General features: G+C 36.0%; 1 protein-coding gene across 3 annotated transcripts in view; it reads left to right on the forward strand.

Annotated features, from left to right (window-relative positions):
• LOC109068983 (ELAV-like protein 4) overlaps positions 1–26,636 on the forward strand; it is an 80,868-nt gene that overhangs the window by 46,140 nt on the left and 8,092 nt on the right. For all 3 annotated transcript variants that reach the window (XM_042761915.1, XM_042761917.1, XM_042761916.1), the window contains exons 4-6: positions 6,224–6,327; positions 17,261–17,414; positions 25,029–25,263. In XM_042761915.1, coding sequence (XP_042617849.1) covers positions 6,224–6,327; positions 17,261–17,414; positions 25,029–25,263 — 493 coding nt within the window. The remainder of the gene's footprint in view (positions 1–6,223; positions 6,328–17,260; positions 17,415–25,028; positions 25,264–26,636) is intronic.

Here is a 26,636-nt window from a genome sequence, read left to right on the forward strand (position 1 = left end):
CAAATGGAGCCTCTCACTCCAAACAGCCTCAATTTAACAGAGAGAGAAACATCTCATTCTTCCCATTTGACGCAGCGTGTTCCTCAAGAGCTAAAAGAGACCCAGACAGGGGGCAGCTCACGCATGCCCTTCCTCATCTTCCTCATCTTCGCTATCACTGATACGGTGATTATGAGAGAAAAGAGGACAGTGGTTTTGGGACCTTGTGACTCCAGTGTAGTGATGCTACAGCTAATGATACTTTTTTCATGCACACGCCATGGGTTCACAAACATGACAAAACACTTATGCTATGTCTCTAGGGAACAAAAATACAGCTGTGCATATTATGAACCATATTTTCTGGATCAAAAATATGCACCCAAGTTATAAAATCATCCAGCAGGAGGTCTGTAATACCTGTTATCCGTTAGCATTCCCATTCATCTTAATGGCAGCCGCTCATCTGGCGATGGACCCCCTGGAAGTATGTGATTTGTAATCGGCTATCTTTGCTCTTCATGGGACACATAATTTTTGAGCCAAGCACTTGAGCTGTAAATTTCATATGACTGATCGCTCTGGATCTGCAGCAAATGACAATGCAGACTGGTTGTCAGCACACACCAAGCAGCTATCCTAATCTGTGTAGTAAAAGAGAACAGACAGACAAAAATGTTAAAATAATAGACCATTTCTTTTAGAGCTTCAAAAGTAGTAGAATAATAATAATAAAATAAAATAAGTGGACACCTTCTTCTATTTTTTTTTAAAAGAAAGTTTTACATTGTAACAAAAAATTATATTTCAAATAAATGTGTTCATTTGAACTTTATAAAGAATTCTGAATAAACAGATAGATAAATGCAGCCTTGGTGAGCGTAACACTTTACAATAAGGTTCATTAGTTAACAGTAATTAACAGTATTAGTTAACAATTTCAACATTTACTAATACATTATTAAAATCAAAAGTTGTACTTGTTAACATTAGTTAATGCACTGCGAACTAACATGAACAATGAATAACTGTATTTTCATTAACTAACATTAACAAAGATAAATATTGTAACAAATGTATTGTTCATTGTTAGTTCATGTTAGTTAATACATTAACTAATGTTAACAAATGACACCTTATTGTAAAGTGTTAACGAGATTTCTTTCAAAAACAAAAACTTGGAATGTGAAAAGTGAAAGTCGTGACATTTGTCAAGTATGGTAACCCATACTCGAAATTGGTGCTCTGCATTTAACCCATCCAAGTGCACACACACAGCAGTGAGAAGTGAACACACCGTGAACACACACCCGGAGCAGTGGGCAGCTATATCCAGCGCCCGGGGAGCAACTGGGGGTTCAGTGCCTTGCTCAATGGCACTTCAGCCATGCGTATTGACGGTGGTAGAGAGCGCTGTTCATTCACTCACTCCCACCTACAACTCCTGCCAGCACCAAGACTCGAACCTGCGACCTTCTGGTTACAAGTCCAATTCTCTAACCATTAGGCCACAGCTGCCCCATGTTGTCAAAGGAGAAGGACGCTTTTTGGATCCAGACATTGTAGTTACAGCACTTACCAGCAGGTGCTAACTAGGCCATGCTAACCAGCCAAATCTATACTCTTTAGTTTACCCACACACTCACAGAACACACACAAGCCTTGATCAAGCTCTCGTACATCACTGTTACGCTCCAGCTTCAGCCGTGTCCCATCGCAATGAAAAACCCATCAGGAGCCTACACACTAATAGTCATAAGCTGTTTATTTGTGAAAAATATCCTTTTAATTGGTGTTAAGCATTGTCTTTGAAAAAGCCTTTCCAATGTTTCCAAATTTGACTGCACGTCTATCCTGCTGGGGAACAGAAAGTGCTGGAAAAATGGAGATCCACACTCATTAAAAGCTCATTAAAAGCGCAATGCATCATTTCAGTTTCAATTTTAATTGACAATTAAAATATATAAGTTAATGTAACCATTATACTAATTAAATAGCATAGAGGTAATTCTCTTTCGCTGTGCCATTTGATGTTTATTGCATATTTCTAATGGGCTCTGTCAAAATCCTCAATTGTTTTTGTTACAAATTCACATTTTATACAGTTTGTGTATATTGATCATCTTACTTTCCACCACAGAAATAAGAATATTCTCTCCGATTTCATGTAAATAGCACACTAAAAAGCTAATGACAGAACAGAACAAAATATAATCCCACTTCTGTAGATCAAACATGGCATGAAATATTCACAGAATAGGTATGATGCAGGATAGCAGAGCACTGACTTTGGCATGAAACATTCCCTGTGATTCTCACTTCCCTCAATAATAAATTCATGAGGCAGCCCTGACTGTAACCCTCTCCGATACCTACACTGCTGTCCATTGTAGGTAACCCTGGGTGTGCTGAAGAGATTGTGTTTGTGTGTGCTTTGTATTCATGTGCTGTGTCTGCGTGGGTATATGATCTGGTTGTGTGAACGAATTTTATATTCTGTGTGTAGGTGTGTATACCACATATGTATTTCCAAACATACGGTACATAGTATATATATATTTATTTATATATATATTTATATATATATATATATATATATATATATATATATATATATATATATATATATATATATATATATATATATATACCTAGTATAGGAATCATATCTGTGAAGGTGTTTTTTTTATGTGTCTGTGAGATTTAGGAAAGTACAAGAACACATGGGTTTTCTGAATGACTAGTTGGCTTTACATATAATTGTTCAAAAACAGCTTCAAAAAATACAAAAAGGAATAGAATGCAGGGGGTCTCAAGACACGTTTTTGAGCTGAACTATTTTTAACTCGACACATCATCTTGAAAACACAATGATCATGACACACAATGCTGAAAAACACAGTAAAATCTCGAAACAATGGCCATGGATGCCCAGTTTTTGTATAGACTGACATTTAAAAAATAGCACAGACTAAACTGAGGGACATACAACCCTTCAAAAGCACATATTTAAGTTATAATGTTAATTTTCTTTACATATAAAAGAAAATCTGGTAACACTTTATTTAAAGGTGTCCTTGTTACACGTTACATGTACTTACTATTATAATAACAATTAATTATGGATAATTACATGCAAGTAACCCTAGGCCAAACCCTAATCCTAACCCTAACAATATAGTTAGTACATGTAATTAATTAATATTACTCAGTACTTAAATGTATGATTATGCTATAACAAGGACACCTTAAAATAAAGTATTACCGATTTATAAAAAAAAAAATATATATATATATATATATATATATATATATATATATATATATATATATTTTTTTTTTTTTTTTTTTTTTTAATAATTAACAACAAGGCAGTTACTATTACACTAGATATATCAATCAACACAACCTAAAGCTGCTCTGAAGATATATACTAAATTCAATTTTAAATTGCAATTCTTGTCTAAAACTGTTAAAACAATGTGTAAAATCATAATAAAAGTATATTATAAACACTTCAGTTACAAACCCATGAGCATTAAAACACTCTGAATAAAACATGTCTAAATCCATAAACATGTCCATAAGCAGGTGCAGCAGCAAGTTGTTTCATGCATGTCTGTAATATTGCATGTTTTCTTTGAGGTTGTGCCTCTGTAGTTTGTTACAGAGCACAGATGAGATATGAGATATTTAATAGAGATCAGTTTAAGGTTCTGTTAATGTGTCTGTTCGCAGGGAAATTAAATTAGCTAAATAATTGCCTTGCCAAAAAAAGGCCCTTCGAGATTGTCAAAACAACTTGCAGCCTCCTTTCTTTAAAGGAAGTTGGTTTTATTCTTTGTATCGTCATAGACTACAAAGACTAATAATGAAATTATGCACTTAAATTAATAATTAATGAACTCACTAAGGGGTTCGTCTTTTCATTCTCTTAAAATATTAAGAATATGACTCAGTTCCACAACAATCGTCGTAACCCAAGTGTACGTAGGTATGTGCGCTGGTGCTTTTTTCTTAGCGAACAGCCTGGTTCTGGTCTCCCACTGAGATCTCCACTGTCGCACCGCTGTGTGATAGAAAAGAGATGTGTGTGTGTGTGTGTGTGTGTGTATTATACTGGTGGGATAAATCCCTTTGACTGAAGCAGTGGCCTTGGTCTGCCTCACCTTATCCTCAGGCAAGAACTCCAAAGGAGGCAAGAACAACTACTAGCGATGTTATGGAAATGCCATCAGGCAAAGGGACATTACACAACACATTGTTTTATGAACCCATTATTGTACGCTCAAACACACAATCATGCAAACACACATCCACCCACACGCACATATACACACGGTTTTTTTGGGTTTTGGGGACATGCCAACGTGGGGCCAAATGCTCTGGGGCACAAAGGGAAGAGAGTGAGAAACACAGCTGAGATGGTGGAGATAGAAAAAGACAAATGAAGAAGTTAGGCAGAGTCTCTTTCTTTTCTCGATGTGTTCTCTGAATGTATCATTATCCAGAGCTGAAGTTCTGCATGACAGTGCTTCGGAAACACACTTAATTTACACCAACCTTTCCATTTCTATTTTCCCACACACACTTTCTCAATTTTTGAGATTGGCACAGCATGTCCAGAATATTCACCACATAAATACACTGGTGTCCAAAAGTTTAAGGTTAGTAGGATTTAAATAACTTTATTTAAGGATTTAAATATAATTTATTACTGTGATGGGAAAGCTGAATTTTCAGCAGTCATTACTCCAGTCTTCAGTGTCACATGATTCTTCAGAAACAATTATAATATTCTAATTTGCTGCTCAAAACATTTCTTATTATCTATGTCACAAACAGTTGTGCTGCTCTTAATAGTTTTGTGAAAAATCATGAGAATTTTTTTTTCTTAGGATTCTGTGATTAACAGAAATGTTTTGTAACATTATAAATGCCTCTACTGTCACCTTTGATCAGTTTGATGCATCCTTGCTGTAAAAAAATACTGACCCCAATCATTTAAACAATATATGGTATAGAATAGTGTATACATAAATATTATTGATATAAAGCACAGTGATTTCATTCCGATCAGCCAAAATCTGCAAACAAAAGACTTAAATATGAATTCAAACATGTCTAACCAAATTAGGGCTATGCTATAGACACTTCTGTGCAGAATCCATGTCAACAATTGTCTCATTAGCTTCTTTTAGCTAACAATGTAAAAGAAACATCTGAGAATGTTGTGACAGTAAACAGAATTAATGAATAATCAGCCAAAATAATTGGATTAAACAGATTTTCTTGAACACAATCCTTTCCCCCAAACTCGCACCATTAGTTGACCCAACGTTGCTGTTTCAACCTTGTCAGAATGCTGTAAGCTATGAAAGAGCAGCACCTGAGTGCTAAACCACTGTCTAGGATTAAACTATTAATATTTAAAGAAACTTTAAAACATCAGTTTCAGGCTTTGAATAGTGCTGTATCGCTGCTTCTCAATTTTCTGGTTCAGACAGGGGTCTTAATGAACGACAGAGGGATTGGTAATCCTCCGTAATCCAGAGAGAAAGAGAAGGTGGCATGCCTTTTGAAGCAAGGGCAGCGAGAAGTTCTCCATTCGCCCCCTGCGGTATCTGCCGCGCTTTAGCTTGTGCTTGTTTGGCGCAGGGCATAGCACTCTTTCACATTTGTGATTCACTTTGTGTGTACACTGTGGACTTAGCGCTGTCTGTTTCCATTAATGAGGATAAGTCCAACGCTGTTCTCGAGTTCCACTGCATTTGTATAGCAAGAACGAAAAGGGAAGAGGGGGGGCAGTACCACATAGGCCTTTAGCTGCAGGGTTTCTGTTTAAGTCAAATAGCAGATGATGGCTGCCTCGCCTTCAGAGGAGCAGCAGACGGTTAGAAGAGGTTAAATCAAAATAATTCCACTAAAGACTCTGTCAGAGGTTTCCAGCGAAAGCTTTCGCTTAATGTGCGCTATCCAAACATGAACTCAAACTAGTCACTGCTAGTCAGGCTAATGCTGCATATATCGTTAAGTGTTAATGTCATTTATCTCATAATGTATGCATAGTTCTTGTGATTAATGGTTTTAAGTGGTTTTAAAGACTTTTTAGGGTTGGTAAAGAAAAGCGATACACTTTGAAAGGCTTGAATTGCTTTCACAGTTTTATGTCTTTCTGCACATTGAATGTTTTAAATTAAAATATGTCTTTTCTTTTCCTTCCCTTTCTTTGTTGTTACTACAGGGCAGAGTCTTGGCTATGGTTTCGTCAACTACATTGACCCAAAAGATGCAGAGAAAGCCATCAACACGTTAAATGGACTCAGACTTCAGACCAAAACTATTAAGGTACGTGACCACACTAGTAGAAACTGTAAACTTGAATAAACATTTGCCATAAACAGCTTTGCCAAAACAGAAATAAATAATATTTTAAATTCTATTAAAATAGACTTAAATTTAAAAATGTGAAAATGTTTGTAGAACAAAATGTAAAATTGAATATTTACTGACCCCATAGAACCATAATTTTGAATAATTGTGTGTGAACTGTGTTGTGTGTTGTGATGTGTGTGTGTATGTGTGTAGTGTGTGTGTGTGTTTGTTGTGTGGTGTGTGTGTGTGTGTGTGTGTCAATGTTCCCTCTAAGCTGGCGCGCGCGCGCGGCCGCGCACACTTCATTCCACCGCTTCCGCGCAGAAGCAAATAATGTGCCGCGCACACGCATAAATGCGACGTTTGGGAAAGCTATTTGCGAAAGCGAATGAATTGCAATGCATAATGCTCGGTAAACCGCTATAGAGCCTGATATCACGTTAAGAGTTAGAACCGGTGAATGCGGTTTACAGTTTCATAGAAAGGGAAGTGATTGTGCGCCCAATGAGTCCGCGGTTGAAACCGAATATTTTAATGGTTGCGTAGCCTACGAAATAGCTCAACTCGAGAGCCCCGACGCAAACGCAATGACATGTGACATAAACGTCATCATGTATTAAAGAAGAGTGGCTTTGATTAAGTTGCTGGAAACAGCGGATGATGGGCACAAACGGTAACAAAACTCAGAGACATTTACAGTCACTAACAGGTGTAGTGTGCAAACTGTACATCATAGGGATGTTTAGATAGCTATATTGAAGAATTGACGTTCACGTGTTTTTTTTTTTTTTTTATATTTGAAACTTACAGATCACCAGTTTAAATGCCTTCAGACTCTTCTATTCTATTCTTTTCTTCTATTCAAGATTCGATTCTCTATTACTATTGATTCTATTCAATCAGTTTAAATAGCCTCAGTTTGTTACACAACATATTATATTATGTTAGGCCTATATTATTAACCTCAATAAATAATTGACCTGTTTTTTACTGGAGTCTCTGCTCATCCAAGATGTATTTATTTTTATCGATCAGAAGATATCCAGAAGGATCAAAAAAACAGTAATATTGACTGCAAACATTATTGCAATTTCTAATATTGGTTTCCTTTTTAATCATACTTTAAAATATCATTTATTCCCGTGGATCAAAGCTGAATTTTCAGCATCATTACTCCAGCCTTCAAAGTGTCCATATTAGCCTTCAGAAATCATTCTAATCTGCCTATCATTGAAATTATTTTTCAGTAGATGAATACTGTTGTGCCTAGCTTAATATTTTTAACTTTTTTTTGCAATAAACGTTTTTACTTTTTTCTTTAATTCTAGATTAATAAAAATTGTTTAAAAAGAACAGCATTTATCCAAATGAAATGCTTTTTCTCAAAAATATGTCTGGTATTATCACTTTTTATCCATTTAACACATTCTTGGCTGATAAAAGTATTAATTTCTTTAAAAAAACATTGACCACCACTTAAAAAGGAAAAGAAAAAAATTTAGTAGTGTATATTGTAACACAAAATTTCTATTTTTGAATAACACTGGTCCTTTTTAACTTTTTTATTTATCAAAGAATCCCGAAAAAAATACCACAAGTCCCAAAAAAATATTATGACAGCACACAACTGTTTCCAACATTGGATTATAAATCAGCATATTAGGCAATGATTTGTGAAGGATCATGTATGGAGAAATGATGCCCTGAAAATTGCTTTGCTTCATATGAATATAAATTATATTTTAAAGTATATTCAAATAGAAAACTTTATTTTAAATTGCAATAATAATTTCACAATATTATTTTGTGAAATAATATTCAATATTTTTATCAAATCAATAGATACAGCCTTGATGCAGCCTTATAAGAACTTATTTTAATAAACATTATTGATCCCAAACTTTTGCAATTGCAGTGTATTATACTGTATATATATATATATATATATATATATATATATATATATATATATTATATATTATATATATATATATATTAATATACAGTTTTCTCCTCAGGTAATCTAAAAGTACATCATTTAGTCAAGCGGTCTAATACAAATACAAATAGCACATTAAGTTAAAAGTTACACACTTTTTTTTGTGCGCGCTGTACATGTCTGGTATAAAGAATGTTTTTGCAACAGGTGGCCCGAAATGTCCGCCCAATTTGAGAAAGTTTTGCTCAGCACAGAAAAAAAATTGAGGGGAACATTGGATGTGTGTGTGTGGTGTTGTGTACTACCTGAATAAATATATGCACACACTATGGTATAATACTATAATAATAATATTTATTTAATCATTTTTTTAAATTGTTATATAAAAAATCATTTTAATTACTTATTTTTTTAATTATTTAATTTTAGTGTGTACGATATGCGTAACATTTTAATTAAATTAATTAATTAAATGATATGCCAGTTTATTAATTGAATGGAATTACCAGATTTTTTAAATCACATTCTTTTTGTATGATTACTCTCAGTAAATTAACATAAAAACCAAGAACAGCTGTATTGTGGTGCATTTGTATGCATACCTCAGTGTGTACGTTGGGATCAGCGTTCAGGTTCATGTTGATAGGTTACTGCCTGCCTGCTGTTTACCAAACACTTTTCAGCCAAAGTAACCCATATTATGCTAATTGCAGTAGCGGTCCCCCCCTGAAGCCAGTGCCTCTCGCTCAAGGGCACAGCATTGAGAAGGTTCTCTCAGGGCCTCTCCAGTTAACAGGTCACCCGCACCTGGAATTGAATCTATTTAAACATAACAGATAACAGACGTAACAGAGCAACATCTCATTTAGGTGGAAGCGTCCTCCCAGTCGCCATTTCTCACGTCTGTGCCAGTCAATTCGGCGAATGTTTCCTGTCAGCGTTTGTGCCAGTGGAGCTGCATTGATTAATACATGTGGGGTACACTGGCTCGTGCTGGGCTGAGGCGCGGCAGCACAAAGAGAGAGGAGGGCAAATCTGACTCATTAAGATGCAGAAGGAAACAGGAAAGCAACTGAAGGAAGAAAAGGGAAAAATAGTGTAATTGATATGTAAATGAATCTCAAAATGTCAAATCATGAAGTCATACAAAAAGAGGGAAATAGCATGTATAATGAAATAATGTGCGTGCTAAATAGATGCCTAAAATGTGTCGGCTTTCACTGTGGAGATTTTGATCTGTTCTATTCTGTCATGCTCTGCTATGTTTTATTCCATTCTATTCTGTACAGACACGTTGGTATTTTGTCATATTTTGTTCTATTATGTTTCAATTTTCAATTCAGTTTTATTTGGATATATTTTATTCTGATCTAATTTCATAATATACTTATACTTATACTTATTCTGATCTAATTTCATAATATACTTATCTGCCATTTTTTTCATTCTGATGTTCTGTTCGATTCTGTTTTATTGTCATTTTATTCTATTTGGTTCTGATGCGTCATTTTATGTTCCATTCTATGTGGTTTTGTTATATTTTATTAATGTTCTGTTTTGTTCTATTTTATTCTCTTTTGTCATTCTACTATCATTCAATATTCTGAGCTGTCATTTTGTTTTCTGTTCTATTTTATTCTATTCAGTTTTGTTATATCAATGTTCGGTTTTATTCCATCTCTATAGTCATTCTATTATGTTCAGTATTCTGATCTGTCATGTTCTATTCTTTTCTTTTCTATTCTATCCTGTTTTGTTTTATTCCATTTATTCTCTTTTGTCATTCTATTCTGTTGTCATGTTTTTTGTTCTGATCTCTCATTTTCTATTCTATTCTATTAGTTTTTTGTGTTTCATCAATGTTATGTTTTATGTCATTATATACTTTGCTGTCTATTTTATTCTCTTAGCTGTTTTGATATTCTGGTCTGATTTCCTCTATTCTTTTCTACTCTACTAATTTCTGTTCTATTATTAAATAATTCATGCAATGAAATAGATCTGTTCCATTTTCCTCAGCAGCATTTGTGGTAAATTTAGAAGCAGCCGGTTTTGACAGTAAATTCTGACTGCTGCTCAAGGCATAATCTGGCTGTGTGTGTGTTTTCATCTGGCCTATAATCCCAGACATCTCACTTACATCCACCCTAATCTAATCAGATTGGATTTCGCCTGTTTATGAAAACACGGCTCAGTATCTCTTAACATAACAGCAAAAGCATGCATGTGTTGGTGTGTGAGAGCAAAAGAAAAAGAGAGACACGAGAAAGAACAGACTTGGGCAGGGCTGTTTTTGAACGAGCACAGCACAATGCACACAAACATGGGCGTTTTCCAGAGTGGCAGTGTGTATGTGTTGGCCAGCAGTGTTTCTAGTACTGGTTTCAGCATCAGCTAAGAATCCATCAGAGACAGAATGACTCACTCTGTGTGTGTTTGCTGATCATCACAGCTTCCTGCCACATGGCACTTCTCTCAGTGACAAAACACACTTCCAGGGAGGCAGCGATACACATACATAAACACACTGTTATATCACTGCACTTATCAGCCAAACACACCTCAGGTTTTCGTTCCCATCCTAGGGCCATCCATATGACTTCTGAACTGGTTCTTTTTACCCCTTTATTATAGCACAATCCTGAAAAAAAGAAAAATAAATAAAAAACATTTGGCTGTAGTTCATGGCTACTTTGTACTGTGAATCAGTCAAAAACTTCCAAGTTATCAGTTTGAATCATTCTAACAAACCATTTATTCAATCCATCACAGCGGTTACTGAATTAACATCTGACTGAACTGCAAGTCATAGCTGTCATTCATCTCTGACTCAAAATAAACCAACATGTTATGTGAACCACATTAGGAAATGAGAATTGTGAGACTTAAGTATAATTACTTATTTTTGACATTGCACATTCACTATTTTATATTGATGTTGCAACCATTTTATAAGAGCATTAAGAATCGTGAATTAATGTAAAAAAAAAAACAATATATTTAAAATATAAATTAATGCATTGTAGTTTTATTAATAATAATAATAAATTAATATTATTTTATTATACATTAAATATTATGATGATTATTGTTATTATAGACTGGTATTAAATTTAGAGTCATGGTATTATGTTTTGAAATCTGAAATACTCAAGTGAGCACACAGCGGTTTGGCCTAAGGGCACAATTTAGTCTAACACAAATTTTCATGCTGTCTGTTGGGGAGTTGTCATAACCTGCAGGAATGATGCTGCTGAGCATACTTCTTCTAACCATGTTCAACTTCCTTCTCCGCCACACACTCCGACAAATTCAGACTTACAGGTAATGAAGCAAGATGACTTAGCGTGCCTACGTTCACAAACAAAACGCATGCTACTGTGCACTTTGAGATTCACACACACATCTCATGCATGATTGATTTTATGCTTGCGCACACACATACATGAACACTGGAATCGACACAACCAAAGATGCTCCCGTTTCACACACTGTCTTAACCAAGTGCAAAGCGACAAGCAATTTGTCTGTCCACAATGAAAGCCAAAATGCTATGTGGAGAAGAATTTTGGACTAGACAGGTCCTACCAAGTGTTACCAGAATATACAATTTTAGAGTGGGGGGTTTAAAAAATAAGATACAACTTCAAGCCAGTTTTAAAGTTTCACATTTTGAAATGTCAAAACTGAAATATAAAGTATCAATTTAACATCAAGATACAAAAAAAAAAAAAAAAAGGTCAAGACACTGTCAATAGTGCATTGATCAGATGTTCCTCTACACAATTGTAACTCTCCTGAAATCACCGTAATTTGTTTGACGTTTGTTCTTTTTGCTTAGTTCATGAGTCACATTTTATGCAATAATTTTATTCTTAAACCGACCAGAATACAAACTCAAATGTAAATTTGCTTTAGTGGGTTTGATGGTTGAATATTTAGCCCCACGTGTTCTCTGATTTCTCCACCTACTTATTACTGTCGGTGTTCTACATATAGATCTTTTAGAATTTTTTTTTTTTTTTTACCTTTATTGAACAGAAACTAGCAATTTCTGACATATCAGAAATTATATGCTTTTAATGCAAGTGTTATATATTTTTAGCCGACTATGCTTGGTTGAGTGGGCTGAAAGTCCTTGGGCCCTGAGGAATGAAATACAGAAATAGCAATATAAGCGACTGTCAAAATCTGCTGTGGTTTCTTGTGGCCGCAGCTGGAAAGGACAAAAACTGTGATGTACACGGAAGAGCTTTGATTGCTTATCGCTTCATCACGCCGTGTCTGGTCAGGACACGTTGTCACTCCAATCCGTTTGGTTGAGTGGGCTGAAAGTCCTTGGGCCCTGAGGAATGAAATACAGAAATAGCATGTCCTTTGTTAATCATGTGTTTGTTTTTATATTGTTTTTATCTTCTTTAGTGTGATCTTTCTTTTACACCTCTCACGCTCTCAGCCCTCCTTTCTCTTGCACTCCATGAAACCTCTTATTCAGACCAGCACCAACCTTCTCAAAAGATGCTCTCCTGCTGTAATCCGGCAGAAAAGAAATGAAATCCTCTGTCTTATAACTTCTAATAAGTGTGTTCCAAGGTCATCCTTCTCATAAAGCCTCCATCGTAACCCCACCCCCTGTCGAGCTGGGATGAAGACAGACCATCTAATAGCAACAGACAGCTGCGTCTAAGAGTGGATGAGCAAGAGAAAGGGGAAAAAAGAAGGAGAGGGTAATTATCCGAAGTGCAGTTCTATGCTCTTTTCAGCCGAGCAAGAAAAACTGCGTTTATGAGGGCCCTCCTGCTGAAATAAGCTGATGATGTATATGTTTACAAGAGGCTGTTTAGACGAGAAAGGAAGTGAGAAAAGACGTCTGTGGCGGTTTATATTCTTTCGCAAAATGCCGGTGTCAGATTCAGGGTCTCTCAAGCACATCAGCTAATGCAGGAAGTCCATGAAAACAGATCAACAAAGCTGCATCTCACCAGCTGAAAAACAAAAAAGAATGAGAGTGAGAGTTTCACTCCACTCACAACTTCCGTATGCTTATCATTTTGTTACACACACACAATTCTCCATGACACTTCTCCGTTTCTCAGCAAAACTCTGGCTTTGCCTTCCTGTTGAGGTGTGATGGGAGAAATCCCACTGAGGGCGAGAAGAGCATAGCCTTGTGCTGTGAGTTACGTGTACACACACACACACACACACACACTGCTCACAGCAGACAGGGTGTTGATAGATCTGACATCTGGAGCTGCTTGACAGGGCAAGAAAAAAGCAAACAGAAAAGAGGTGAGGAGAGGAAAAGAAAAGAAGGGAGGAGAGGAGAGGAGAGGAGAGGAGAGAGAGAGAGAGAGAGAGAGGAGAGGAGAGGAGAGGAGAGGAGAGGAGAGGAGAGGAGTGTTTAGCATGTTTAGCTCAGCCTGTGATGGCTCTGCTGCCCAAATGTCAGAACTAATGAAAATATGGGATGGGATTGTTGCTTGGAGCATTGATGGGGATGTATTAAATTGATGTAAGCATTAAAAGGGCAGGGAGATAGAAACATCTTCCCATCTTGAATTAAAACTGAACTGCTGTATTGGGAGAGAGCGAGACAAACAAAAACATGGAATCAACAAGAAAATTCAGAAAATGGAGATGTTTGCTCAAAAAGAAGAAAAAAAAGTTGTCATTCTGTACACTGTACTCAAATTCTGTACTCACCCACATGTCGATTCAAACCCAAAAGGAGTGGAACACAAAAGGAGACATTTTGCAATGAGTACTGGTCGTTCTTTTAGTACATATTCAATAAATTGAGATTGGAGCTTTGCAGCTTCAAAAAGGACACTAAAGCATCATAAAAGTATACATACTGTATGACTTGTGTGCTATGTATTTAAGTATTTATTTTGATTATTAATCAAAATTATAATTTTCATATTATTAATCACATAATAATTCAATTAATAAAGAAACATTACTGCAATAATACTAGAATATTGTAAATTGAAAAAATAGTACTTAATAATAATGATTATTATCATTTTATTTTATAGAACAAAATTAGAATACTAATATTTATATCTTTATTACTTTGCTTTTAAATGTTAAATTATAGAGCTTTTATTTTGGTGGGAAAACCTTAGGAGATTTTAGTTTCTCTTTTGATGAAAACTAATAATATTCTCATTACATACAAATGCATGCATTTTTTTCTCAATGGATTTACACAATTCATGTGAGTCATACTTCAGGTTGCAAAATATGGAAATCTGCATCAATACGGAAGAATCACATACCTGAAATTCTGAGTCTTCTAAAGACATACAACAACTTTGTGTCATTAATAAATTGGAATTTAAGGCATTATTTACTGAAAATCCTGAGGAACTCTTAAAAGATTTCACAAGAGAAGTAGCGAAAGTTGAATGATGAATAAATCATTCTTTTGAGTTGGATCTTTTGAATGAATCAATTGATCTGGTTAACAAAGACCGAAAAGATCACGTTCCCAAGTCCAGCACTCTATGAGTCAGTCACAGCAGTTAATAGAGTGGATGGAAAGAATATTAGTGAATAATGACTGAAATTGTGGTCTATTCATCACAGGAAACTATTTTTATGAAATATTTGTAATGAAAGTAGTCATGTGAAAAGAAAATAATATTTCTGAAAGCATTCATTTGGACTATGATATTCTTTGGAACTGAAAAAAGTCTCATGGGTTTTGGAATTTTAATTTTGGGGTGAACTATCCTTTTGAAAATAATTCTCATTTAAGAAGATAGGATGAGCCACAGCACTGAAGTTTCCCACAAGGATTACTTTAAAAAAAATACCTAATTATCGCTCTACAATTGTGTAAAGTTCAGTGACATTATGGTATTAAATTTGCCTGTGACTCTGAGATTTGATTGAGAATGGGTGCAATGGGTGAAAATTGCATCATGTGTGTAAGAAAAGAAAGAGACTGGTATTGGAAGTTGAAAATAAGTACAGCATGTTTTAGAGTGTGACAGACACTGTCCAAGGTGCTGCAGAGTTTGACACGTCGAGAGAGGGGAGAACGTGCCGTGTGAGCAGAGCGTTAGATGGAGGGAGTATGGTGGAATGAGCGCTGTCCAAGGTGCTAGTAAGCACAGCGCACTGATATTAGAGCATGTGGGGAATGCGAGGGTGAGAGAGCTATAGATGGCTTGGCTCTCACTCTAGGCACAAACAGAAGGTTCCAAAGTGTTATTCAGCACAGATGACAGCCAGCCTTCTCTCTCACACAATCACACACAAGCTCTTCCATCATGTGTGTTTTCTGAAAACAAATTAGCCTTTATCATTTACTGCTGTGTGTTTTAAGTGAGGTTATTCTAAAAATGAGTCAATCTGTACAAGTGTAGGAAAGAAACTAAAACAGTCCAATTATGTGTAATTAAATCGTTGCTTGAATATCTTTTTAATTCACTGTTAATACCTGTATTGACATATAACTTGGCCAGACATGTGGTTATTGTACCATTAATGCATTTAATAATTTGTTTCTAGACCTGAACTAGGAAAGTATTTCACAGAAAATTAGGTAATGGTGTAAAAAATAAAATAAAATAAAAATCATGGCACCGACTGCATTTATTAATTGAAGTTAATGTTTATCTATCTATCTATCTATCTATATATATATATATACAACTTCAAACAATTTCAAACTATATAAACATAAATTACAATAATAAATATATAAAAAATATTTTGACATTAACTGAGAATAATAAAGGCTTTACGCCTTTATTAATCTCAGTTAAGGTCACAATATTTTTTATATATTTATTATTGTAATTTATGTTTATGACCGGAACTAGGAAAGTATTTAATAGAAAAATATTTGGTAATACTTTACAAGGTAATACTGCAAAAAACAAAATTATGATACTACCTGCATTTATTCAGTTAATGTTTTACATAAGCTAATGTTTTACGTTTAAACTTAAATTATTTAAAAATTGTTTACAATAATGAATAAGATACACTTATAGACACTCATACACACAATTTTATTCAATGTTATCATAAAAGAATGTATAAATGTATATAAAGTATATTATAATATACTTTATATATTATAAATGTATATAAAGTATATGTATAAATGTATATAAGTATATACATTATAAATTATATGAAAATAAACATTATTTCAAATAAAATGTAAAAACATTAACCTAGAATAATAAAGCCTGTAAGAAATATGCTATTTCATTGGTACTTCATTTCTAGATTTAATTAATATTTTATACAAATAAATTACTCATCACTTCCAAATATTTTTAAGTGTTTCTGTTTTTCATTACTTTTGGATACTTTTCAGAATAGACTGCAGTTATGCCTGTAGTTCAAAGGGTTCATTAACTTACACCATTGTATTTTGAATACCCAGTTTATTGGGTACATTGTTTCCCTTCAGAAACTGGGTTAGAGGTGGTGTACGTTAATATTGAATTTACATTTTCATTCCTCCTTTGAGACAATTTGCAAAGCTCTTTAGATGTCATGTGTATATCCCTTATCTGTGAATGAGCATGGATCACAGAGAATCCCTCGCAGCAAGTTGTTCCTTTTCAAAATATTATAATAAGTCAAGGGAATTCTTCATTGTTCTCAAGTGGAGGATTTGGGGGCATTATCCTTCTGAAGTCTCTAGCTGCTCCAGGTCAATGTTAGAATACAGACCACCAGCACAGTGTGAGATAGAATAGGTGCGCAGATGACCTCTGGCATCTGAATACTGCATATGCTTGTATGCCAATGCAAGACGAATAGGTTTTAAATCGCCTCGAAAGTCAAAATGAAATTAAATGTTTAACAAGCACATGTGGATGTGGAGTTCAGAACAGTTTCCAACATTTTGATATCAAATCCTACCACATAAACCACTATAGTTTGATAATTGCAACAAATGCTCAATGTGTTTGTGTGTTTTTTGTATTACAGGTTTCATATGCACGGCCCAGTTCGGCTTCTATCCGTGACGCTAATCTGTACGTGAGTGGGCTGCCCAAGACCATGACCCAGAAGGAGCTGGAACAACTCTTCTCTCAGTATGGACGGATAATCACCTCCCGCATTCTCGTCGACCAGGTCACAGGTATCAGTGGGACCGCTTTTCTCTCACCCTGTAGCATGCAAACAAACAAACAAACAAATAAATTAATTTTGCATAAAATAATCACACAAATTCACAATCTATTCAAAGATTTTACTTTATTGCAGTCTCTTGAATATATTCAGTACAGTTAAAGCCAAAACATAAGGAATTCTGCAACCCTTTGATTGATTTGTTGGCTCCAAATCCAGACTAGTTGGAGGAAGCCAGGCCAAAATGACATTATCTAGTCTGATTTTGCAATTTAATCATTGACATGACATTTAAAAATATGAATTTTTGCTTTAGTCAGACTGAAATCGAGCTTGTGTATGTAAAGTGTATGTGAATACACTTAATGTGTACTAATACAAGGTTTCTGCAGGTTTTATGGAGATAAATTTAAGAATTTTTTAAGACCAATAAAGAAAATTTTAGGAAATTGAATGGAACATAATACATTATTAATATGGTCTTCAGATGTAAAAGTGTTGTATCAGCAACACTTCAAAGACTAAAAATAGAGCTTCCAATAGATCTCCATTATTTTTAATTTATATTACAAAAATTTTAATATGAAAATAACTTACTGTCTGATCACACTGCAAAAAAAGTGATGTTTTTCATTATTTTTGCCTTGTTTGCCAGTGCAAATTACTGAAGATTCGTAAATCAATATAAATTTAATGTACAAATAAGGACTCTTGTTTTATGAGAAATTGATCAAAATTGAGTCTATCATTAATTCAAAGGGAAAACCAGCCCACTTCAATTTGTTGAATTTCTCAGAAAACAAGACTTTGTATGTTCAATTTGCATTGCAAGTAAATGTATCTTGATATAAGGATATTTTGATATTTTTATTGGAAAACAAAAAATACTGAGGGAGATATTAATTTGTTTAGTTACATGCTACATTTAATAACTTGAATTGAAGACTTTCTGCTCTGATTTGAGACTTTTTTTAGGCCTTAATTTGTTTAAGGGTGACTTTTGAAGACTTTTTAAAGACCCACAGAAACCCTGTGATAGACATACACAAATACACACAAGCTCAACCATGTAGTCATCTTCTGTGCATAAATGTATGTTGTTGTTTGTTTGCATTTGATCATGAACATGCATCCCAATTTTAAGAATCTTCAAACAGCAGAACCAAGTTCATGACATGGAAAGACTGATGAGTCTATATTAAAGCATCCAGCCGTCTTCTTGGCCTATCCTTATTCCAACATCATGAATAAATCAACCAGGATATAAATGGTCATGGAGCTCAATTTCTTACACATTCAATATTTTTTTTAAAACTGCATAATTCATAATGGCACTCACCATGCAAACAATAATGCATAAGCAACAGGAAAATGTACTACACGTTCTAGTGGTTTCGAACCCTTTCTGAAAAACTGCTGAGGAATGCTGCATGGTCACATGCACACATACACACTCAGAGGTCTTCCTCCCTTGACACGGATCCTTCCTCTGGCCTTGCAAAGCCTCCCCATGAGAAAAGGGTCTGGAGGGAGCTTAATGATTAATTAAACCTGAGTTGCTAGTGATTAAGAATCAAGGAGTGTTTTCTTTTTGAAGCTACTGATCAGAGGGCTGCATAAAGATACACTGAGTAAATATTACAACACTTCTGTGAAGCCCTAAAAGCCAAACAAGGATTCTGCGTCTTTCACAAAAAAAAAAAAAAAAAAAAAAGTGGTCGACCTCAAAGAGGGATTAGATGTCTTACTCAAGACCAGTTAATAGTTTAATTAAATCTCACATGTATGTTGACAATTCAGATTAAGTCACTAGTCACATGGGCCATCCATATGCTAACAGGATCTGATCACTGCAAAATCACTGCAAGCCATTTGTGGTACATACAACAACATTTGCCCCATATCTGAATACTGATGTCATTAGCAAAACAGAAAATAGTGATTTCATACAGGTGCATTTACGGCGAAGGAATAATTCTTATGAGGCGATTCTTTCAACTGAATCAAAATTAATTACAGCATATACTCTGTTACTGAATTTCTGAATCAATTGAAACTCATTAGTATGGTATATCACAATTAGGATAAATAATTTGTTTTTTCACCAAAAATACTGCAACAATTGTTAATGGAATTAAGAAATTATCATTTAATTAATCAGAAACTCAACCGAAATTAATTTCCATCCATACTCAATAATGTGTGAATCAGTACTATACGGTATATATATATATATATATGTGTGTGTGTGTGTGTGTGTGTGTGTGTGTGTGTGTGTGTGTGTGTGTGTATGTGTGTGTGTGTGTCAGTTTGGTACCCCTCACAGAGCCAGACAATCAAGATTTGTTCATTTTCAAAAATCAAGTCAACATCTGCTACATGCTTTTTCTAATTCTGTGTCATTTTCCTCGATATGCCAGTTTCAAGACACAGCATCCTGAAATAACAACAAAAGTCATTAATAAAGACAAACACATATGGCATGATAAACTAACAGTGGCTTTGCCTTTCTGAAATAATAAAACATCATACATCCTTTTCATAAGTTTCTTGGTAACAATTAGGGAAGCATTTTCTCTGTTCGCCCTCACAGAAATAATGTATTGCGATGGAAGTCCTCTTCCCACATGTCTCATTTATGTAACTCGTTCCCTAGGGTGTGTCTGTTTGTTTTGAGTTTATTGGGGAAACGTGACTAAATTACCGGGATTTGAAAAGCTTTTGAACATTTGACTGAATCCACGGCATGAGTACTTAAACCTAGCATGTAACCTAAATGAAGTATGATAGGTTTGGCCCTTTGATCAATAGTCGGCTCCGCCGAGCCTTGCCTAGCACTCAATACATGTCCCATCAATGAGAGCAAATATAATTGATCCATAACGCCGGCTCCTACAAGCTGTGCCTCTTAAGTGAAAAACGACTGCGCTCCCATGAGCTACTTGTAGAAATCCCTCTTTTAAAATGCTACGCTTTCTCCTCTTCCACCTCCTTTTCTTTTCTCGCTCATTGATATTTTCCTATTACTTGAATTCCATTAACTATACAGTGTGAGTGCATTGTCAGGAATGGTTTGAAACACAACGTCAAAATGCATTTGAGCCAACGTTGCAGGATAAGTGTCCAAAGCAAGACCTGTTGAACACAAAGGATCTGTGATGTATACAATAAATCGAGATGCTCCACCAGACACTGCCATGACACTGCTGCCTTGACAAGGACAAACAGATGGATTTAAAGTCTCCTCAAGTCTGAGCCTTTTCAAACACCATCTGTAGCACAGCAACTAAAAGTTACATAAAACAAGGACGTCATTCTCCTTTCTCTGATTAGGCAGAAGCTGCGGCAAAGAGGTGTATGCTTTTTTCCCTCATAATATATTTAGCACACTAGTTTAATAAATGTTCCATACAGTTGGCACAGTCACTTAAAAGTGAGAGAATGAGAGACAATGGAGAGGTGCTTATGTTAAGACAGAGGAGAGAAGGCTTTCATTAACAGCCAAGCTTTTCTGAGCTTTCCCTTTTTCCCCAGAGGACTCTCTCTCTCTCTCTCTCTCTCTCTCTCTTTCTTTCTCTCTCTCTTTCTCTCCTGTACGCAGTAAATGTTGAGGACCAGAACAGTGGGCGTGCAGTAGAAAGCGCTTTGTCAGGCCGGCCGGTCTCTTGCCACTGTTTCTTGTGCGCTCGCTCTGTGTGTCACAGTTATTATTAAACTCAGCATTCTCCAGCTTCATGTGTGCTGAGTCGAGATAAGTACAGGTAGAAAGTTACATAAGGTAGGAGTGATTACTGGGAGAATAGTGCTGTTAATCGGCACATTGTAGCCGTAACTCTGTTCGGTTCACGATAAGCACTAAAAAGGAGCTAGCGGTGCCAGTGTCTCCGGTTTTAGCCCGGCCGCTCGCTTTGTTTAGGCAGCCTGTTATAGAAACGGCTGCAGGCTCATTATGGTAATGGCAGGGAAGCGAGGGGGAAAGAAAAAAGTAAAGCACAATCTACATTAAGGCGCTTATTTGCATATTTTAACCATTAAACTGCAAGCTTTTTTCTGGATCCTAATTTTAGCGAATCTGCAGGCATCTGATAGATCGTCAGCTGTTTGCTGAGTCGCAGCCTGAATGACATTGGTCAGCACTATTTCTACCCGAGGAAACCGAGATACCATCACAATTTCTTTATAGTTGTGTTAGCGCACAATGCCGAAACCCTCTGGATTGAATCATACTACAGACTACCTACCCTACGGCTCTATGTTTTTTTTTTTTAAGGTATGATATAAAACAGACTTCCAGAAGATAAAAGAACACAATAGACATTAGTTTGAAATACTGGTTTGCTGTTTAACAGTCATCAGACCCATCATTCATAATGATATGCAGGGATGTACAAAATTCTGAAATGAAAAATTGGCTCCCTTTTAATTTTCAAGTTTGAATTTAAAATTTGAATTGGAATGACAGGAAGAAGTGCATGAATTAAAAATTTACATGTTTTGATTTATGTTTTGAATTGGAATTTCTTTCACTCTTTCCTACAAAGCTAATTTATTAAATATAATGAAACATTTAAATTAAGTAAAATTTCGACAAAAAATTTTATAGATGTCTATCTGTCTGTAAGGCCTGAACCTTCAATAATAAAGGCTTTCAAACAAGGATTTGTCAATTCAACATTGCTTTTCTAGATAAAAATTACAGCTATATGAATTTCAATTCATTTCAATTCAACTGACGTCAACTGACCCTTTTTGCTCCTCAATTAAAATTCAGTTCAAATTAAGGAATTGAACCAGAATTTAAAGGCTTCTTAATTCAATTCCGAATGATACACGAGCCTAACTTTATGACTTGATATGGCAAACGTAGTCTATGTTTGGGATGGAATACTAGCATACTACTAAATAAATATTAAGCATTCTATACTCTATGCAGTTTACTTAACAAAATCTTCTGGTACTCATGCATACTGTGCATATATAATACTGTGCAGTATATAATAAAAAATATGTATGATTTTCCAACTACAGTCATATCATAAGTTTGGTAGGACTTGACCTTTAACCTCTGAGTCCATGTCTGGCAATGACTTCACAGGCAGCATTTTGTGTATGAAGATGCCATCAAAAGAAACTGGTTTCATCTAATGGGCTTAAACAAGTTCAAGAAAGCTTTAAAGCAATATTTATATTTAATTGTAGAAAGAAATGGAGATGCATGTTTTAAAAAAAACTTATGTTGTTTCTATTTATTCCACCAACCATTAAACCGCACATTGTGGGATATGAGCAGGATACGTCTCTGCTGCCTTCAAAAGCAATTAAGGCATTATGGTAGACAGGATGTTACCAGACATTGGATTTGGACATGTCTTGATGCCTTGCTCTCCCAGCTTTTGGACTCAGCCGGTGTTTGTGTTCATCCCAAACAAACAAAAGCAAGGATAGCATATAGTTTATGTCAGATCCATCAGTTCATTCTTGCACACTTAAACTGACAGACAGAAACAAAAAGTCGTCTAGTTTTGGATCAAAATTTTATGAAACGGAATGTGTAATCCGTTGTATTTTTAGATACTTGAGATGTTGCATGTCAAATATCTTCTAGACAGAGAGAGGAACAGAGAGAGGAGGTGTCATTCCCAGTTTCCTCTATCTGCTCCACTTTCGAAGGATTCTGCTTTGACCTCAACATCACTCCACGGTGAGCACGAAGCTAACCGTGCATCCTAAACTCTCTGGAATAATGCATGCTTTTCGTTCCTCGAGCCTTTACTTCTGACGGTCTAATTAAAGAGAGCAGGTTTTAGGAAGGGAGAGGAAAAAGTGAAAAGCTGTCAAGAATGACTCACGCTGTGAGGGAAAGAGAGTAATGCAGCCCCAGTCTGAATGAAAGCTCACTGCATTGAAAAGATTGTGTGCAAATATTTGTTTGCAGAACGGAACGTATCAAAAGACACTGATTTGAATAGACAATCAGGCCGCACAACAGAAAACATCAATACTAGCGGGTGACAGCTGAGAGAGTGAGAGGAGAACGAACTGACAATATAGAAAGCAGAGAGCAGACACATACACTCACACACAAGTACGTGTTCATTGTATTTTGCAAATTGCCCTCTTGACAAGTCGTCTCCACACGCACCTCCTCAGAGCAGAAGGATCGTCTCATTAAAAACCAACCCAACAAAAGACCTCCCAGTAAGACAGGCTCTTTTAAATGCTACTTTCAGGTAGCGGTCAAAACCATTGCCTTGGAAACCACAGAAATGTTGCGGACAAGCTGCATACCATGAGGCGGCGTGTGGCCGTCAGCTGCCGCAAACCACACAGCGTGAGGCCGTCGCACACACGCGCTCAATTTCCACACCAGCAGGGCGACAGCATCTCCACACAATATCGCCATCCTCTCATGAAGAAAAGAAAACAAATTACACATCTGTCTAACAGCACCGGAACGCTAGCCGGCCAGTAGAATTTCCCCATTCCATTGCACCTCATTTGCATTATGTGACACCAGCAATATGATCCGTCACACAGGCTGCATATCTCTGTCATTTGTCGTTTTCGACTCCAAATCATTTTCGGTCTCTAAATATAGATATGAATCACTCTGAAAAAAGGTATGCAAGACAGGAAGTGTGTGCATGTGTGTGTTTGGTGCATTCAAGTCATGTTGGAAAGATCGTATTTACTAGTTGAACACACATGAAGGCCACCACAAAGTCCTAATTATGAATGGCGAAGGATTTATATGTTTTTATAAGTTTCTTTAAAGGAGTAGTTCACTTAAAAATGAAAATTTGCTCACCCTTAAGCCATCCAAGATATGCGTAGATGAGTTTCAGATTTGGAAAAAACGTAGCATTACATCACTTGCTCACCAATGGATCCTCTGCAGTGAATGGGTATCATCAGAATGAGAGATCAAACAGCTGATGAAAACATCAAAATAATCCACAATTAATCAACATGATTCCAGTATATGTACTAATGTCTTGTGAAGTGAAAAATGTTGCTTCTGTTCAAAATCCATACTAACGCTTACTCCTGTGAAAAAGTCCATGCCCCTCACATCAAAATCCACCTACATGTTTAGAACTGTTTTGGACTGTTTTCAAATGAGGCAACTTTTTTCACAAATAACAGGAAGCAATGGTTTGAAGTTTTAATGATTTGTTTCTTGCAAACACACAGCTTTTCATTTCACAAGACGTTAATTGATGGACTGGAGTCGTGTGGACTACTTGTGGATTATTGTTATGTTTTTACCAGCTGTTTGGACTCTCATTCTGACGGCACCCATTCACTGCAAAGGATCTATTGGTGAGCAAGTGATGTAATGCTACATTTCTCCAAATTTGTTCCTACAAAGAAAAAACATGTCGGATACATTGGACATAGCTTCTGTTTTTAAAAGAAGGGAAAAATCTAGCTGAAATTTTCGTATAAAAGGTGCATTATCATCTTGCTCCGACCAAAGCGATTTGAACACATTAGCATTGTAATTACAACTTTCCAACAAGTAAATATGAACTTTCCAGGAGGACTTGTACGTACCATTAATGTTGCTGTTGCAGGCTGGATAAAGCCAGTAAGTGTATGGTGTGTTGTTTCTGGTGTGCTGGCCCCACAGGTGGCTCGCGGGGTGTGGGCTTTATTCGCTTTGATAAGAGGATAGAAGCGGAGGAAGCCATCAAGGGTCTGAATGGACAGAAGCCCTCAGGTGCTGTCGAGCCCATAACGGTGAAGTTTGCCAACAACCCCAGCCAGAAAACCAGCCAGGCGCTACTGTCGCAGCTGTACCAATCGCCCAACCGCCGCTACCCAGGACCCCTCCACCACCAAGCGCAGAGGTTCAGGTGAATACAATCAGTCTACAATAATAATATGTATATTTTCTTACATAGCTTCCTTTGAAACTCACATCAAATTTGGTGGACTAGCAAGGCAAATTAGGTGTCTGGATTGTGAAACTGTTACCTGTAGAGCTCAAGTTGTGTGTGTCACGTCACCACTGAGGAATAGCTGCTCCCCAAAATCTGCAGAAACAAAATGATATTCAGAAAAGAAACCAAAGCGAAGGACTGATAAGAGACAGTGGGGTTCTGTCATTCACAATGTCCCTCTGATTTCTTTTCCTCATACACCATCCTCCCCTTCTTTCATTTCACATCTGTTCCTTTCATTTCAGTTCAGCAGGCTAGCAATAACTTCACTCTGGCAGCTAACACCTTTACAGCCCTGGGCAGTGCTTCTCAGCCTTTTAAAAGGCAATGTGCAGTGAATTTTCTCCACCATACCCCCACACTACGCTTATAGTTAGTCACAGGCAACAATAACAACACCTTTTGATCCTGCCGTTGAATTGCAAGGTCTTTGCTGAAGATCTCCTTTCCTCACAGGCCAATTCACATTAACTATGAGTCATGTCTTATGGGCTTCGGCAAAGCCTGCCAAAATACATGAAGTCATCTTGCAGTGAAATTTTATTGTTTAATAGCAGTAGATATCAATTCACAATCAAGCAGACATTGAATATAGTATCGATAGTGTTAGCTTTAGCCATTTAGTATAATTATACTTAGTGTTTTTGTGCTTTTAGGACATGAAAAACTTGGTTTCTTGCTTTAATCAAACTAGAATCAAAGTAGGTTGACATTTCAGTATATGCTAGCTGAACTTCTAGATTTCTGAGCCACTGCTTATACATGCAATTTACGTATGCAAACTTATTTTGAACATTGGCAACAGAATATAAAGTCATGTTCCAGGGCTACTGTACTGAAAAAAGAAAACATTATGAATTGCAAATAACTTTTGAGGTCACCTAAAAATGAAATACTGATCTTTTACACATCTGTGTGTTCACAATCGTATGAATGGAAGCAGAACAAACTGTAGTATGCAGCTCATAAGAACCATTCAAAATATTTCATTATTCAGTTGTATCATAAATATAAAATACTTTGGATGAGTTACAGTCTATCTCCTCTAGATGCAGAAACTGTAGGTGTGATGTTTACTTTAAAGCATGAGATATTTTGTTTAGACAAACAGGACTCGTCAAGCAATTAGCACTGCACAGCAATACTGATAACAGAAATCAGTAATTAATTCCTCATCCATCACAAGCACTTATTATTGAAGAGATCTGAAAAAGATGAGTCCATTTGCATGTATTAGTCGGCCGTACAAAGGCCTCATTGTGTTGTGTGTGTGTTTGGAGAGGAAG

Source organism: Cyprinus carpio, chromosome A8, assembly GCF_018340385.1.
Source record: "Cyprinus carpio isolate SPL01 chromosome A8, ASM1834038v1, whole genome shotgun sequence".
NCBI classification, from domain to species: Eukaryota; Metazoa; Chordata; class Actinopteri; order Cypriniformes; family Cyprinidae; genus Cyprinus; species Cyprinus carpio.